General features: G+C 46.3%; 1 protein-coding gene across 6 annotated transcripts in view; it reads right to left on the minus strand.

Moving 5' to 3' along the window:
* Nucleotides 1-8237, minus strand: part of TMEM164 (transmembrane protein 164) — a 195596-nt gene extending 187359 nt beyond the window's left edge. For 2 of the 6 annotated variants that reach the window (XM_049872081.1, XM_049872080.1), the window contains exons 1-2: nucleotides 7675-7803; nucleotides 6691-7355 (exon numbers count right to left, since the gene is read on the minus strand). In XM_049872081.1, coding sequence (XP_049728038.1) covers nucleotides 6691-7080 — 390 coding nt within the window. In that variant the 5' untranslated portion in view covers nucleotides 7081-7355; nucleotides 7675-7803. Of the gene's footprint in view, nucleotides 1-6690; nucleotides 7356-7674; nucleotides 7804-8087 lie in introns of those variants that run through there. The other 4 variants (XM_049872083.1, XM_049872084.1, XM_049872087.1 and 1 more) reach the window with 4 other exon arrangements.
* Between the last annotated feature and the right edge of the window lie 8575 nt (nucleotides 8238-16812).

The raw sequence follows: 16812 nt of genomic DNA on the forward strand, positions 1-16812 counted from the left end.
GGGCGGCAGTTCGAATCCTCCAGGCGCTCCTTGAAGACCCTATGGGACAGTTCTACTCTGTCCTATAGGGTCGCTATGAGTCGCAATCAACTCGATGACACTGGGTTTTGGTTGGTTTACTGAAGCCACTAAATAATGTCTCTCAAAGTGGGGTCCAAGGCTCACGGGCATCAAAATCACCCAGGACCTTGTTATAAATGCAGATTCCCAGCCTCACCTTAGACCTACTCAGAATCTCTGGGTAGGAGACCTGGCATCTGCATTGTAAAAAGCTTCCAAGAGATTCTCTCACAAATAAAATTTGAGAATCACTGTTCTCCAGGCCCATAGTCTTTTCATGCCCATTTAACCAGCTACAGGCAGGAGAAGAGCACCTGAAATGAAGTACTCTCAGTGTAACAAAATATATTAAAAAATACAGGAGGGGAGAGAGAGATGAAAAGTGAGCCACTGGCCTAATAATATTTTTAAATATATATGATATTAAAGAAGAGAAGAAAGTAGGCATGTCCAAATGTCTACCAAGGGATTCAGACCAAGATCCAAAGGCATAATTGCTTGACTGGGATGAAAGCGAGCAAATACTTTGGGCAGACAGCAGGCCACAGTTCCAATAACCAGCTCTTTGTGATGGAAATCCAACAAAAAGATATGGAAGCTGGATCTGAAACTGTCTCTCTTCTCTGGCTGTTTAAAAAAGCAGACAGAAGGATTCTCTTAACGGGCACAAGATACATAGGAGCAGTGCCCATGAGACCTCAAGGGAACATAGACAGGGCCACCAGAGGGGAAAGAAAAAACTTAGCTCCATCAGTCAGTCACCATTATGTGGGCACACATCGAACAATTAATGCGCATGTACAGTATTGTATTAAGCTCTGCAGGGAGGTACAAAAGAAAAAAAGACTATGCCTTTCCTTAGAAAAATTGTTCATGCTAATATTGGAGGCCGAACAAAGGTGCATAAACAGGTGACCAGCCAGACACTTGCAGGATTACCTACATACATACAAAGATATATTTTAAAGAACCAAATATTTGCAGTATTCAGAGGGTTGGGAAAGGAAGACGAAAGGTGTTCCTAGAATGACTGGAATAACTGGAAAGGTTTCATAGAAGAGGAGAATTTCAGAGGAGTATTTATTGAGGGGAGGAACACAAAACATACCCCACAAAGACTTAGAAGCTGGCACATCTATGGCCAAAGGACAAGAATCCAGGGTACCTGCGGATGAGCCACTGAATAGGAGCCAGCGACACACTGTAATTTAAAAGCAAGCACAACACCGGGCTGGATTAACAGGTGCCTGGTGTGAAAAGGATGGGAAGCAAATCTTCTCGTCTCTGCTTAGCGCAGGCTGGACCTCTGTTAAGAGTTACAGCATCCAGTTTTATATGCTGTGCATTAGAAGGATATGCAGAAATGGGCAAGGATCCAGAGAAAAGCAACAGAAATGACTAGAGAAATGGATTCTAGTAGCTATCAAGAAAGTTAAAAGGAGTTGAGGTTTGTCAGTCTCTGAGCTTAAGGGAAAAATGTATTGGGCATCTGCCAGCTTTGATCCGCTTTGCCCAGGTTCTCTGTTTAAGTGACCACATAGTTATCCAGAGGATTAAAATGCTTTGCTCCATGTGGCCCGTTTCATGGAGAAGACTGAGGTAGGAAAAGGTTAAATAATTTGCCCAGATTCCCATAGCAAGCCATGGGCTAAACTAGCATGGATATAATTTTAAATCCCCGGACTGCCTGTGGGTTGTTTAATCCACCAATCCATGCCACTTCTCTTTATAACGGACGCCTCCAAAAGACTGTAACAATGAAGGATGGAAAAATCCTCTGCAAATTTCCTTGGGGGAGAAAGTAAAACAAACTAAAAAGGAATGTCATGCCTCACTGCAGAGGCCCATATAAACATCATTCCCTGGTGTCCCCCTGGACTGATGACACAGGACACAGCCCATCTGATAAGCTGTCAGCAGATGGCTGGATCCCTCATTGTACCCATTACCCACCGACGTCAATTCCAAGCAGAAACAGTAATCAGTGCTCCAGACAACAGATGGGGAATGAGGAGGTGTGTCTGGTCTGAAGTCAAGGAGGAAAAAAAGGAAGCCTAGTTCTCAAATCCATCAGGTTTTCTCTAAAACAAACCCATCACATAGCAACGGGAATACACCAGTGTGGATTCAGTTCCAAAGGGTGTCACAAAATGCTCAAGTCTGTGCACTTTTAGCAAAGAGGGAGGAAGTAAGAACATCAAAGAGCGAATCAAAAGCAGGTAAACCTATTTGTCAGAAATCAGACCTGTAATACAGTTGAAAGAAGAAAGAAAAGCATATAGTAACGGCCACTCTTAAAAAACGATGGGGCTCAGTATTACTGCCTAAAAACCAGTGGCTTGGGGCCAAGGGATCAATAACATCAGTTATCATTTGCCATATGTCCACCGGGGGATACAGACTGCTTAGGTGCATAGACATCGAGGGTTAAATGGCACATGTTGCGCCCGACTAAGTTCAGTGTCCAACCAGGACACGTTGACACAGACACAGACACATACAGAACCAAAAGAAACTGGACATTTAAACAAGGCACTCAAAATAGGGTCTTTTTGTTAAGTTTCTAAGATAAAGATCACATAACTGGACTCAAGGGAAATAAAAGGCCACTTTTTAAGTTAAGACAGGAAACCCTGGTGGTAGTGGTTAAGAGCTACGGCTGCTAACTAAAAGGTCAGCAGTTCAAATCTACCAGGCCCTCCTTGAAAACCCTGTGGGGCAGTTCTACTCTGTCCTTTAGGGTCGCTGTGAGTCAGAATCAACTCGCCAGCAGCAGGTTTGGTTTTGGTTTGGTTAAGACAAAGGAACCTTGGTGGCCTAACAGTTAAGCGCTCAGTTGCTAAGCAAAAAGGTTGTCGGTTCAAACTCACCAGCAGCTCCATGGGAGAAAGACCTGGCAATCTGCTCCCATAAAGATTACAGCCTGGGAAACCCTATGGGGCAGTTCTACTCTGTCATATAGGGTAGCTATGAGTCGGAACTGACTCGATGGTACACAACAAGAAGTTAAGACCACTAATCTTTACAGACACATTCAGCCAAACTGTCATTTTAATCCTTATTCTGAGAAACTGTATTTTTAGGACTTATATAGCTACAGGAATCTCTTCCTGCTTAAAGCCTCAGTTCCCATTGTGACAGCTGAGTCCTAAAGCAACCTCTGCCACTAACTTTTTGGGTGATTATTGGTAAACAGCAAAATCACTTAGTAAGTTCATCCCCTGTCACCCATCCCTGCCAAAACAATATGCAAAACAAGATTATCCAGGCTTGAAGAAATACTTATTGGTAAACATTAGCAATATTTAGCAAGGGGATTAACAATGGTGTGTTCATCTTGGTGCTTGCTGATCTGAGAATTCACAAACACTTCCAGCTGGAGCTTTAGATGTGAGATAGTGTTGGTTCAATCATGCAAGCCTACATCATTTTACAATCCCAGGCCCTTTGAGAAATCAGATGAGACCAAAAAGAAACCTGACAGCAGAAATGTTAATCAAGAATAGAACTCGGACACAGTTCTGCACCTCCATATGCTAGTAAAGTTGGCAGTCACCCAAAGGCAGCATGGCCATGCTGACAGTCTGGTAACGAGGCCTTGGGAATATTCTGCAGACTGAAAAATAGGAGATGGGGAGACAAACTGATTTCCCTCCAACTTCTCTACTTCCTGGCCTAAAGTAATACTGGCCTTGTTACAAACTTACACTGACTCTCCAAGGAAAAGAGCCTCCCTATGAAGCCAAAATTGAGTCCTCGTGTTGAGAGACACACATCAGAAATGGCTCTGCTAAGTTAACCCTTTCCCTTCAGCTAATGTCACCCTTTCCTTTTCAGGACCTCTGAACTCCAAAGAATTTACTGCCATAATACAGCCTAATTCAACTCATTCACTTGCCAAAGCATTACTTTGTATTCATTATCTTCCCTTAGGAATACACACAGTCACAGGAAACATTTTAACATCCCTTTCTCCAGGCCCAAGCTAATCTATCACAAGGCTAGATAAGACAATGGATGTGAAAGTACCTTATAAACAGTGAAGTGCCAGATAAATGTAAGGTATCATTAACCATACATATTATCATTAGTCATTGCAGCCATCAAGTCAGAAAATTACTTCTAACCTTCTGCTATTATATTTCTGTTAAGAACTCACATCAACTTCTAAAAATCCATTCATTCCTGTTGCCCATGGATGGTGTGGAAAGTTGGACTTATCAAAGGCTAGATCCCCTAGTAGGCCAGAGGTTACTGTTTAAATGATATAAAGCAGTGACTTGGGGGTAAAGGGCAAAGGAGTATAATCCCAGTTGAGCTTAAGGATTCCTCAGCACAATGCTGTTCTCTGCCCTCAGCCTATAGCTTCAGAGTTTAAGCTAAGCACAAAAAAAAAGCACTGGTGACAGAAATCAGCCCACAGTCCCCAAAACATCCATCTCTCTGCAGCAGCAAGCTCCAAGTGCCATCATCATCTGCTTGTGTCCCTAGGGGTGGTCTGGTCAGGTTTACTTCACTGAGGAGATACAGGGAGCAAAAGATAAAAAGGGATCGACCACCTGGCCTCCTCAGAGAAGAAATCAGCTTCCTTTTTTCCACACAAGGAGGCCAAAAGCATTTCAGAATAGCTTTCTGTTGCACCCCCATCCGCTGCTTACAGAAAAAAGAATCACAGAGCATAGACTGTCAAGAGCTAGGAGTACAACTCTGACACATTTTCCAGATGGGCAAACTGAGGCCCAGGAAAGGTACTCTCCCCAAAGTTACACAACTATACAGAACTAGGATTCCTGAGTCCTCTAAAAACTTCTAAAAACGTTCCCTCAAAAAACCATGGTGCTGCCAGGTTTGACATCATCACACCAGCAGCAGTTCCAGCCAGGCTGAATTTAGTCCTTTGTTGACCTTCTAGATATGTGGTTTCCAGAGGCCTCAAGACCCCTTTGTAGAAGAGGCACCCTCTGACCCTCACCACCTGCCATCCAAAAAAAGCACTCCTGTCCAGAGAGCCTCGCACAGCAGCGGCTGCGATGGGTTGTTTCCTCTCTTTAACAAAAAGCCCATTCATGAAAAAGAAAGCAAGAGGACTGGCTCAAATTTACACAGAAGGTCTAGCTGGGAGAGCCCCGGGCTTCCTGTGAATGGCATCACTTCCCAAGAAGCCCTCTCTCAAAAAATGTTGCCCACTCCATCCCTGTTTGATGCTTACAGCCACTCAGTCAATAATAGCCTCTTTATTCCAAAGCTATCCACACCTCCTGGCCACATTTGCAAGAAGAGAAGGGGTCTGAGGCCACTCACCACATTTTACAGATTTGAAAACTGAGGCCAGGAAAACTGCAATCAAAGGAGTTCTGAGGAACACACAAGTAGCAAGTATCTGTGCCACAAGTAGAGAGACAGCACCATGCTCATCTGCCTCAGCCTCTCCCTGCCTCTCCACTGACAGCTTTTGGCCCCAAGATGGATAAGTTTGCTTTCCAACTCAGATGCTAATTCATCTTTTGGCTGCAGGGAGGTGACCTCCCATTCCTGGACCCTGCCAGGCCTGTAAAATAGGGATAATAATCTCAACCTCCCGCCCCAAAGAAGGCTGTCACAAGTCTCCTGAGAATAACTTTTGACAAATATGAAAGCAATAGAGATGCTAATGACAGGTTGCAAAACTGCCACTGGATAAAACACACCAGGTTTTCCACAGCCTGAAATCTAAAAAAGACAGATGTTCTTCCCCTTCTCCTCTTCCTCCTCCTCCATGATTTTATAGCTTTAGGACAGCTCTCCACGCAGGCTAAGTACAGGCAGGCAGTCTCACTCTTGGTCCTCACCCAGATTATTTTTATGTATCTGGCAACTTCCCTTTTCATTCCCATTTGTTTTTCTTAGCACTGCTAATAGGTGGAAGTTGGACTTCCACCCCTGGACCATGACCACAGGAGACAGAATGATAGTGAAAAGATTGAAAAGTCTGCAAAACAAACACCCTCTCACCATAGATAGAGATCACCAGCTCAAAGTTCCTAAGTCAACTTGGAGCCTGTTACAGGGTGCACTTAGTGGGAGGCTGGTGTGGCTCCAGTGCCTCCGAATTCAAAGGCAGACCTCGCCCTAAGAGTGTACACTCCCAAATGAAAGAGTCATTAAGAGAAACCCATAAAAGTATTTCCCCAAAGTACCACAGTGGAGACAAGGACGCTGATGTGACCGTCTCCAGGAAAAGACTGTCACCAGGCCCCCGGGAAATGAACTATAGCAAAGGGCAATGAGGCTGGGCCACTGTCCATACATGAGATTCAGAAAGGGCACCTGATTGGGCCTGGACTTCCTGCTTCTGAAAGGCCACCTAGGCCTTCCTGCTTCTGAAAGGTCACCTAGATGGGCAGCTGGCCTGAGTGCCAGTCGTTCCTAGGGTTCGGCACAGTGTTCCTCACCTCCACTGTGGGGCTGACACATTGTGCAAAGGTGAGAGAAAGCCAACTCTGAAATCTGCACAGAGGCAGCCACTTGTTGGAAAATCATTTTTAAGGGTCCCACTTCCCGCAGGGATGAGGTGCTCTACACTGCCCAATGCTCAGAGCACACAAATGACTCTATCACTTAGGTTGCCCAGGAAAAAGTCAACAGACTCACATGCATCATGGTGACCAGGTGACAGGGGTTGAGCAGGTAGATGACGGTCTTGGTGGCGAACTTAAAGCCCACCTCCACCCCGAAGGTCAGGCACAGGGCTACTAAGAGCAGATTCTTGCTCAGGCTCTCCTTGCCTTCCTCTGGCCGCTGGGTCACCTGCTCTGGCTGGCTGCCACGGCCACCCCTACCGTCCTCCTTCGTCTGCCTCAGGATGTGCCGCAGGGCCACCAGGATCTCCAACAGGGCCAGGGTCAGGACCACCACACTTTCCAGCAGCCGCTGCTGCCAAGAGAGGAAGGCAGCACAGTCGGGGCCCCCATTGCCTGCAAAGCTGGGGTCCACGCCCCCATAGAGCCAGTCCAGGAGACTCTGGTAGCTATACCGGGACATGATGCAAAGTGGTTCCCCTCGACCACCGTGCAGGATGCAAAAAATGAGATGGAACACAAGCTCAGAGGGTTGCCCAGGGCGTGGGACATGTAAGATGGGCACACCTCCAAACTCCCCTCCAGACACCAGGGCACCTAGAGCAGGGGAGGGGACGCTACACGCGAGGCCTGGGGTAAAGTGCTGGCTCTAACTTGTCCCCACGGCTGTCTGGGGAGCCCCCCGCGCTTCTCCAGTGGCCACCAACGAGGCAGGGTTGAAAGGAGCCGTTGGCCAATCTAAAAGGAAGGAGAGGAAAAAAAAAAGGTCTCAAAGAGGCAATTGCATCGGGAATTACGAAGCGGGGAAGGGTAACTAGCGAGGGAAGAAAAGGGGAACCAGGGGTAGAGGCGAGGCAAGCAGGGGCCAGGGCCAGCCGGAGGCCGGGAGGGTCAGGGCGTGGGACCAAGGGGACCCGGCAGTGCCGCGGGAGCGAACAGGGGAGCAAGAGGAGTGAGAACAAGGGGACGCGCGGAGGCCAGGAGAGGAGCTAGCGGGGCCGGGCAGGCGGGGAGGGCGACGGGATGGCTGGGACACCGGACTCCTCGTCTCACGCACTCGCCACAGGGGGATCTCTTACTCCTGCAACCGCGTGGCCGTCTCTGCCCCCAGCTAGCAACTTCGCCGCCGACGGGCCCCTCCAGCCAATTTAGAGCCCTCCTGGTCCAGCCTCTGGCGCCCGGGTCCACCCCCAGCCCCCAGCTCCACCTCCGGCCCCGACGCCCGCCCCCCCCGGCCCCCCCCGCCCGCCCCGGGCAGCACCACCCCCAGCCCTCGGCCCGCCCGCCCGGGACCTGCCTTCTGCGCGCCGGCAGCGGCGGGAGGAAGCCGGAGGGAGGGAGGGAGGGAGGCCGGGCCAGCCAGGGGCTGGGCTCCAGTCGGCCCCCGCCCTCCACCCCGCGCCGCATCTTCCCCGCGCCTCCCGCCCGGCCCCCAGGACGGGCCGCCGCGCCCGGCGGGGCTCCACTCACCGGCAGCTCGGCCTGCGGCCCCGGCTCGGGCGGCCGCTTGCCTCCCGCGCTCCCCGCGCTCAGGCGCTGGGCTCCTCGGGCGGCTGCAGCCACAGCCACCGCGTAGGGCTCCTCCTCCCGGTCTTCCTCCCCCTGCAGCAGCGGCACTCGCTTCCTCCTTCTTCCCTCCCTCTCTCCTCCCTCTCGCGGCCGCTACCGCCTCCCTCCTCACAAGTACAGCTCGGCCTCTCGCCCCCGCCCCCTCCCGCGGGCAACCACTACTCCGCCTCGCCTTTTTCCCTTCCTGGCCTCTGTCACTGCCCCCACCGCTTCCACCATTCACACCTCCCACCCGCCAGTCAGCTCTCCCTCCTTCTCCCTCCTCCTTGCTCAATCCCCGCCTCCTTCCTCCTCCTCCCCGGCCTGTCTCGTATTCTGCACTCGGAGCCTGCACGCGTGCACAGTCTTTCACCACCGCTACAGAATTCGCCTCCCCAGTGAAGTCTTTTGCATTGACTCCGCCTCCCGTGGTCCGATTCTTCAGCGCGCTTCTTTGTATCCCGCGCACTTAGCCGACCCTCACGAAATTCTTGTGGACTGAGTAGACCTATCTAGCGAAAGCAGCTGGGCAAGCTTTCCTTGAGGTGTTTACTGGGTACGACCTTCTCCTGTTCGCGTTTCTTCCTTTCTGCCATTAAACAGTAGATTCTTCTCTCACCTGGCTAGCCACAGCCCCACTTCAGTGCCTAGAACTGGATTGGCAGCGCTTTTCCTCGCTCTTCCCCTTTTTTTTTTGCTCTAGCTGTATTTTTCTCCCCTCACCTCAGGCCACACAGACCACCCCTGCCACTCTCTCGCTTCCCCTTCCTTCTCCCCTCTCTCCTGCCACGCCTTCAGTCACAGCCCAGCAGGAGGAAACGAAGCTTCCCCTGACCTCTTTTCCCCCTCCCTCCCTGCAAGGGAGCAGCTGCTTCCCAACCTGCACGTGGCCAAGAGCCCAGTCACTGAAAGGCCAGCTAGGACAGTGTGTGGATGCGAGGGACCTGTCAGAGCCCAAGAATTAGACAAGGGCACCTAATTGAAACATGGTCTCCTCTTCTCTGCTGCTTTCTATCTATAAACTGTTTTGTGGACAAGGAAACAGGGCAGGGACCTCAGAATCTACTTCGTGTTGATTTAATATTTATTGACGACTCACAATAAATTAAGAGGATATCCAGAAAAACACAGTTAGGCACCTTGTCTAGGAAACATTTTGGGTGCTAGCTGCAAGCCAGGCTCAAAACAGAAAATATAATCTACTGTATTATCAAGCCACTGTCCTCCCATCCTTTCCAAGTCTGGTTTTCATGACAAATATAGCGCCAGAGACAAGTAGACTGGTCTAATTCTAAGCTTTGTTACGGCATCTACCATGGGCCTGATTCTCTTCAAGTGCTAGTTAATAAAGAACAACAACAAGCAATAATTGATTCGGAGGCTCACTCCTTCATTCTCCTTTCCCTGTCTTGTTAAATCTGTAACAACATAACAAAAGAACAATAGCAACAAAGCTGTGGCACTCCTGGCAATGGCATGTAGCATCTGGAGACCTCAAGTTCCTGTCTTCAAGAAAGTTAAGAATAAGGTTGTAGCACTTGGTGAATGGCTTCATTAATCCTTTCAATTTCCATGCTGAACTTGAGTTGGGAATTTGACCTAGCCCTGTCCTGTGTTTGCAAAATAGCCATGTTTAATGACTGTAACCAGGCCAGTTTCCTCACAGAGCCACAGATGTGGTTAAGAGCTCAGCTGCCAACCAAAAGGTTGGCAGTTTGAATCCACCAGTCACTCCTTGGAAATTCTATGGGTCAGTTCAACTCTGTCTTACAGGGTTGCTATGAATCAGAATCAACTCAACAGAAATGGGTTTGTTTTTGTTTTGGTATAGGTAGAATAGGAAAGTGTTTAGGACTTGGATTTGAATCCTATTTATGCCACTTACTTACTGTGTGACCTTGGGCAATTTACTCAACCTCCCTGTACCTCAAATGCCTCATATATAAGTTGAAAGGTACTGTTATCTAATCCCAGAGCCCTGGTGGCACAGTGGTTAAGAGCTCAGGCTACTAACCAAAAGGTAGGTCAGCAGTTCGAATACACCAGCTGCTCCTTGGAAACCCTATGGGGCAGTTCTATTCTGCCTTATAGGATAAGTCAGAATCAACTTGATGGCAACGGGTTTGGTTTAGTTTGGTTTATTACCTAGTCTAGGAGCACCTGGGTGGCACAAACAGTTAAGCATTCGACTACTTAGCTGAAAGGTTGGTGGTTTGAACCCACCCAGAGATGCGTCAGAAGACAGGCTTAGCAATGTGCTTCTGAAAGTTCACAGCCTTGAAAACCCTATGGAGTGCAGTTCTACTCTACACATACAGGGTCGCCGTAAATCGGAGCCGGCTCAACAGCAACTAACAACAGCAGTATATCTGATCCATACGGTTATTATGCAGGCTAAATAATGAGTTAAGTTATGAAGAACACTTACTATCTGGGGCATAGAAAGTGCCTGATAAATGCTAGCTCTTATTGTTACCCATCTTTGTTCCTCTGCTCACAGATCCACAAATTCAGTGCCCTTCCCCAAATCTGCATACACAATCTTACCTATCGTTCAAAGCCCACGTAAAAATCCCACTCATCCCAACCTCTCAGCTCCCAAAGTGCTCTCTCTCCTCCGAACTTCTACAGCGTTTATTGCCTGCACTACTCATTTTATTCTTAATCACATATTGCCTTCCATTGTTCTCTCATTGTTAATCCTGTCTCCCACACCCAGCTTTTTGAGAGCAAGGGAGGGGTTTTAATCTTTTCTAAATTTTCCACAGCATTGAGCAAAGTGGCAGACACATAGTAAACCCAAACCCATTGTCGTGGATTCTAACCCATAGCCTCCCTATAGAGTAGGGTAGAACTGCCCCATAGGGTTTCCAAGGCTGTAATCTTTAAGGAAGCAGACCGTTACATCTTTCTCCTGTGGAGTACCTGGTGGGTTCAAAACGCTGATCTTTGAGTTCGCAGCTCAGTGCTTTAATCGCTGCACCACAAGGGCTACTTAGATACATAGTAGGCACTAGATAAACACTAGATTGTAGTCCCCATAGGTAAAAGGCAAGCAATAATAGTGCTGGAATGGTGTGTCAAGTTTAAGAAACAAAAAAAAACTTTAGAAAAATGTCCTGATCATTTCCTTGCTGGGACACAGGCCAGAGCCTTCTTGTTGCCAAACAGTAACAACAGCAAATGAACTTTGCTTTTTAAGTAGAGCCTTGCAGTGTACAGTAAAAAAAAAAACAGTAAAAGGCAACCTGAAATCTAGGCTCAGTTCAGTGAGACCTTGGGGCAAATCATCTCTCCTTGCTTTAGTGTATTCCCAGGCAAAATGAAGGGGTTGGGCTAGAATGGTCTGTAAGATACCTACCAGCTCTAATAGTCTATGATTCTGTGACTTCAGACTTCCTGCCTTTTCATCCCAGTCATGTTTGAGTCTTAAAACAGAAAGCGGATCTAGCTGGCTTGGTGATATGAGCCACCTCTCTGCCTGTTGAGACATTGCCCTAATCCTTTCCTCCAAAGTGTCTTCCCAGCTATCAGCTCAGCTGACCTCCTGTGTAGTCAAAGGGTCAGAAATGATCATCTCTGTTGTACCATGGAGAAACTGAGGCTCAGAAAGGTGAAATGACTTGCCTAAGATCACACAAGTTAGTGGCAGGGGGAGAATTAGAATTTGGTGTTCTAACTTCTGGTCCAGTGCTCTTTCAACAGTACGGGCCAGAGCAAGCTCTTTCTCTTTGACCAGGGCATCTAACCTATTTTTCTTCTGCACTTTATTCTTTAAATCCACTCCTGCCCCTCCACCCACAATCTAACCTCAAAGCCAATGCGTGCATGATCGCCCACAAGCAACAAACAATGCACAGCCCTGCTATTACATGAAGTGTTGTCAGTAAAAATAAACTGCATGTGTATAAAGGAGAAGGAAGAGCAAAGCCTTTGTCTTGATCTGTCTGCTATTGCTTCTTTTTTTTGTCCTTCATTCATTCAACACCAGCATTCCTTCCACAAACATTTACTGAGCCTCTATTATATGCATAAGGAGCCCTGGTGGCACAGTGGTTAAGCGCTCTGCTGCTAACTGAAAGGTTGGTGGTTTGAACCCACCAGCCAGTGCTCCACAGGAGAAAAATGTGACAGCCTACTTCCGTAAAGATTACAGCCTTGGAAACCAGATGGATCAGTTCTACTCTATCCTAAAAAAAAAAAAAAAAAAAAAAAATGGAATTGCTATTAGTTGGAATCAATTCAAGGGCAGCAGGGTTTGGTTTTTTGTTACATGCATAGGAATGTGCTAGACTTATAGGCAATCTCTGCCCTCAAAGAGCTTAAAATCCAGCAGGGCAGATCAGACTCACAAACATGGAACATTAGAGAACAATACTGGAAAAAAAATTTTTTTTTTTTAGAGGGAGGTAAATACTAGCAGAGCAAATCTTGTAGGTATCAAGTGACCTGCATAGACAAGGAGTGCAAGAAGAATTCAGGAGTAGTTCAACACCAGGCAAAACTAATCCATGGTGAGAAAGGTCAGTATGGCAGTTACCCTTGGCAGGTACTGACCAGGAGGGAACAGGAAAGAGCCTTCAGGTGTGCTGGCAGTGCTCTAAGTCTTTATCTGGGTGGTGATTGAATGGGTGTATCCATACGCAAACATTCAGAGAACTGAATGTTTAGTTCTTTAGATGTGCATTTCACTGTATGTCAGTTATGTCTCAATTTAAAAAAAAAAAAAGCTCAGAGAAGAGAGAGAACACCAGGAGATGGAATTTCCAGGAACATCTTCATGGAGTCAGAGAAGGCATTTAGTTGGGGCTGTGAATGAATCTAGCCCAGTGGTTGTCAGCTCTGGCTACACTTTAGAATAATCTGGGCAGCTTTTTAAAGATCCTCTTGAGCCCTATCCCAACCAATACAATCAGCAGCTCTGGAAGTGAGGCCTTGGTATTGGTATTTTTTTAAACCAAGATTGAGAGCTACTACAGGTCTAGTCACTATGACAAAAAAAAAGCTAAGGCTAATGAAACACCATAAGTGACCAAGTGCTTTGATCTCATTTAAGCCTCATGACAAATAATCCTGAGAAGCAGATACTGTTATCATCTCAATTTAACACACAAGGAAATGGAGGCTTAAGTCAGGCTGCCTATAAGTGGCAAAGCTGGAATTTCATCCCAGATTTATTAGCTCAAAGCCAGTGACCTGAACCCATACACAGCATTGCCTCTCAGCAGATCATATCACTGGGAAAGTACAGGCAGAGGCTCTTGGCAGATAAGCTGGCTGTCCTTGAAGAGAACACTGCTTTTTAAATTATCCTTCTTTTCTATTGAGGTTTAACTTACATACATTCAAAACACATTGGTCTTAACTATACAGCTTGATGAGTTTTGACAAGTGTATATACCCCTGTAATCACAACCCAGATCAAGCTACAGAAGAGTTTCATCATCTCCAAAAGTTTCTTCATGCTGGCCTCCCAGTCAATCCCCATTCCCAGAGGCAAACATTATTCTGATTTCTATCGCCTTAGATTAGTTTTGCCTAGTTTTGAATACCATATAAGTGGAATCATACAGTATGTACTCTATTGTGTCTGGCTTATTTTGCTCAACATTATGTCTTGTAAGATTCATCAGATTGCTTCTTATCTCAGGAAATGAATACTAAGAGCGTAGGCTATGCTAAACCAATCAGACCCAGGACCCACCAAGGCTCAAGCCTGTAATTGCAGAGCTGGGAATTGCTGTTGCTGGGAAGCCCTTCTCCACCCCATCACTATAATGTAGTTCCAATGACGTGCCCACAGCTTATGTTAACAACAGGGCTCCCATGTCGTATTTCTATGGGATTATTCAAGACACTTAGAACACATTAACCTCACATAATCACAGAATCCAACTTCCCGGAATAAGAGAAAAGTGTGTGCTGCAATGAACACAACCTCTGAACTCCGGGAGCCAGAGAAGACTTCTGGTCATCCCAATATCAGACAGGTCCCAAGGGCATGATTACTATTTGGGAAGGGTATGCCTGGTACAAACCTTATTTATTTATTTTTATGCCGGGTACAAACCCACTTTAAGAAAATGTAATAAAGTCCTCATAGTTCCCTATACTCCCCATCAGAACTCAACCCAGAGTACCTTGGCAGACCCCAAAATAACACAAACTGAACACAACTACTTTCCCTCTCCTTCCCTTATCCTTCCACTCCAACAGGGGCAGATTGCTTCCTTGCTTACCAGATTATCTGTAGTGAACAATTTCACGTGGGTTTCACCACATCTTAGTAATTAAGCACAAGTCTGGGTTTAAGCCCATGCTTACCTTGTTTACTGGGTCATCTGCCCCTGTCAGAGACTGTAAAATGGAAAAGAGGCTTTGATTCTGTAGGAAGGTGTTGTGGGGTTGGGAGAGAGATAGATGCCAGCCATACCTAGGAGCGGAATCTTCAATGTGGTGAAAAAATGTGAAATTGTTCATTACAGATGATCTGGTAAGCAAAGTAAGCACTGTGCTTACCTCGCCTATTGGATAACCTGCTCCTGCACCCCAAGCTAACCATACCCAGGCTCCTTTTTTCAGTTACTTCCTTTATTTTTGTAGGCAATTTCAAATTTCCAGATTTTCCAAGTCCATTGCTAGGTATTAGCTCTTCTTCCTGTAGTAGAAACCATAAAACTATTTTTGAATCAGTTTAGTCATATATACACAGCTTTACTCTTTCTCTGTCCTTTCTGGGTCTACAGAATGAGGCAAAAATAATACCTTGAGCTCCCACAATGTGCAGAGTTCTTTAATCAGAGCTGTTTGCATTCTATTTTCTAACTTGATTTTAAGTGTTTCCTTTCTTCAACCTTGACCTTTAACCTTTATTTGTCACTATTTGTAAGTCTCCTGTACATACATCAAGCTAACTTTTCCATACGGTTACCTAGTATCTGGTGGAGTTTTGTTGTTGTTGTTTGATCGTTTGCTTCCTTGTTTGGCTCCCTAACTTCTATTTGATCACTCTAGCAGCAATTTTCACCTATCCCCCACTTTATCACATGACCCACTTAAAAAAAAAAACTCATTGCCATCAATTTCAACTCATAGTAACCCTACAGGACAGAGTGGAACTGCCCCATAGGACTTCCAAGGAGCAGCTGGTGGATTTGAACTGCCAAGCTTTTGGTTAGCACCTTGGTTCTTAACCACTGTGCAACCAGGGCTCCCATGACCCGCTAGGTGAGAAAAAGCACTACGTTAGGAGACAGAAATTATCCAGGTTCTAGCCTTAGCTCCTTGACTTGATACCTAACCTACTTCTTGCTTTACTTTCCTCATATTTGGCAGAAAAGTACAAATTCCATCCTCTCCCTACATCAAAAGAAGAACCTCGGGACAAATGAGATATGCAAGGAACTCTTTGCAATATTGCTGATAAATGCAAATTCAAAAAAATGTTTACTATCATTAAATCTTAATAAGATAATAATGGGAAAGTCATGCTTCCATAAAGGAAGCCCTATAAAAGTGTATGTACCAGATAGACACTAAACAAAGAAGTAAAAACGTTGGTGACAGCACAAAGAAAGGTCTTCAGTTTGGGGTAAACGATCTTTGAAAAACACAGTTTTCAAAGTAAACGAACTTTGAATAGAAACTGGCATTATTAAACCTTTATTTATGATCCTGAAAGCCCAAGCCAAGTTGAGGAAAAAGTTCCAGACTCTAACAAATTACTCCTCAAGCTTCCAAATTTAAACTTTCCCTTAATTCCATTAATCAGCTATCACTGGACAAGTATTTCCTTGGCTTGTAGTACCAAGCCACCAGTTACTGTGCCATCAGAAAGTCAATTTGGCATTATTTAGCTGTTTAAATCATGAAGCCGTCAGGCACTTGTCTTTTTTTCCAAGGGTTCCAAGAAAGGTCCGTGGTTAAATGTCAGGGGCTCGGGCAGAGCCAAAAACTTGCTGTGGCACACTGGGCAAAGTAGGGAACTCTTCAGGACTTGTCCCGCCCTTAACACAGCCTGGGAAAACCTGGCTGAGCAGCAATGCCAAGTAGTTAGTTGAAAGTACACGGTACCTGCAGGAGGCCTGGGTTTGATTTAACTAGCTAGAGCAAGTCACTCCCTTTCTTGGGGCCTCAATTTTCACTTTTGGAATCCAAAAAGATTTCAGTGACTCATCTCTAAATTCCCTTCCAGCTTTAATATTCCTGGGAAACAACTGGGAATGTTGGTGTGAAAGAACCGGCCTCACAAGTTCAGGCTGCCGTTTGAAGTCCCAGATTCCTAGCCCATTGCTCTCTTTGCTATCTGCAGTAATGAAGGAATTGATCGATTGGATAGAGAAAAGAACCATTCACTCCAGGTTAAGGTAGCCACAGTTGCGTGCATGATGGAAGACCCAGAATCTTTCTGAGAAAGGCTCATTTCTACTGCCTGTATTCCTCACATCAATTAGTTTTTTATTGTGCTTTAGGTGAAAGTTTACAGCTCAAGTTAATTTCTCATTCAAAAATTTATACACGTATTGTTTTGTGACATTGGTTGCAATCCCCACAATGTGATAGCATGCTCCCCCTTTCCATTCGGGGTTTTCTGTGTCCACTCATCCAGTTCCTGTCCCTTCCTGCCTTCTCTTCCTGTTTTGGGGCA

This window comes from Elephas maximus, chromosome X (genome assembly GCF_024166365.1).
Source record: "Elephas maximus indicus isolate mEleMax1 chromosome X, mEleMax1 primary haplotype, whole genome shotgun sequence".
Lineage (NCBI taxonomy): Eukaryota > Metazoa > Chordata > Mammalia > Proboscidea > Elephantidae > Elephas > Elephas maximus.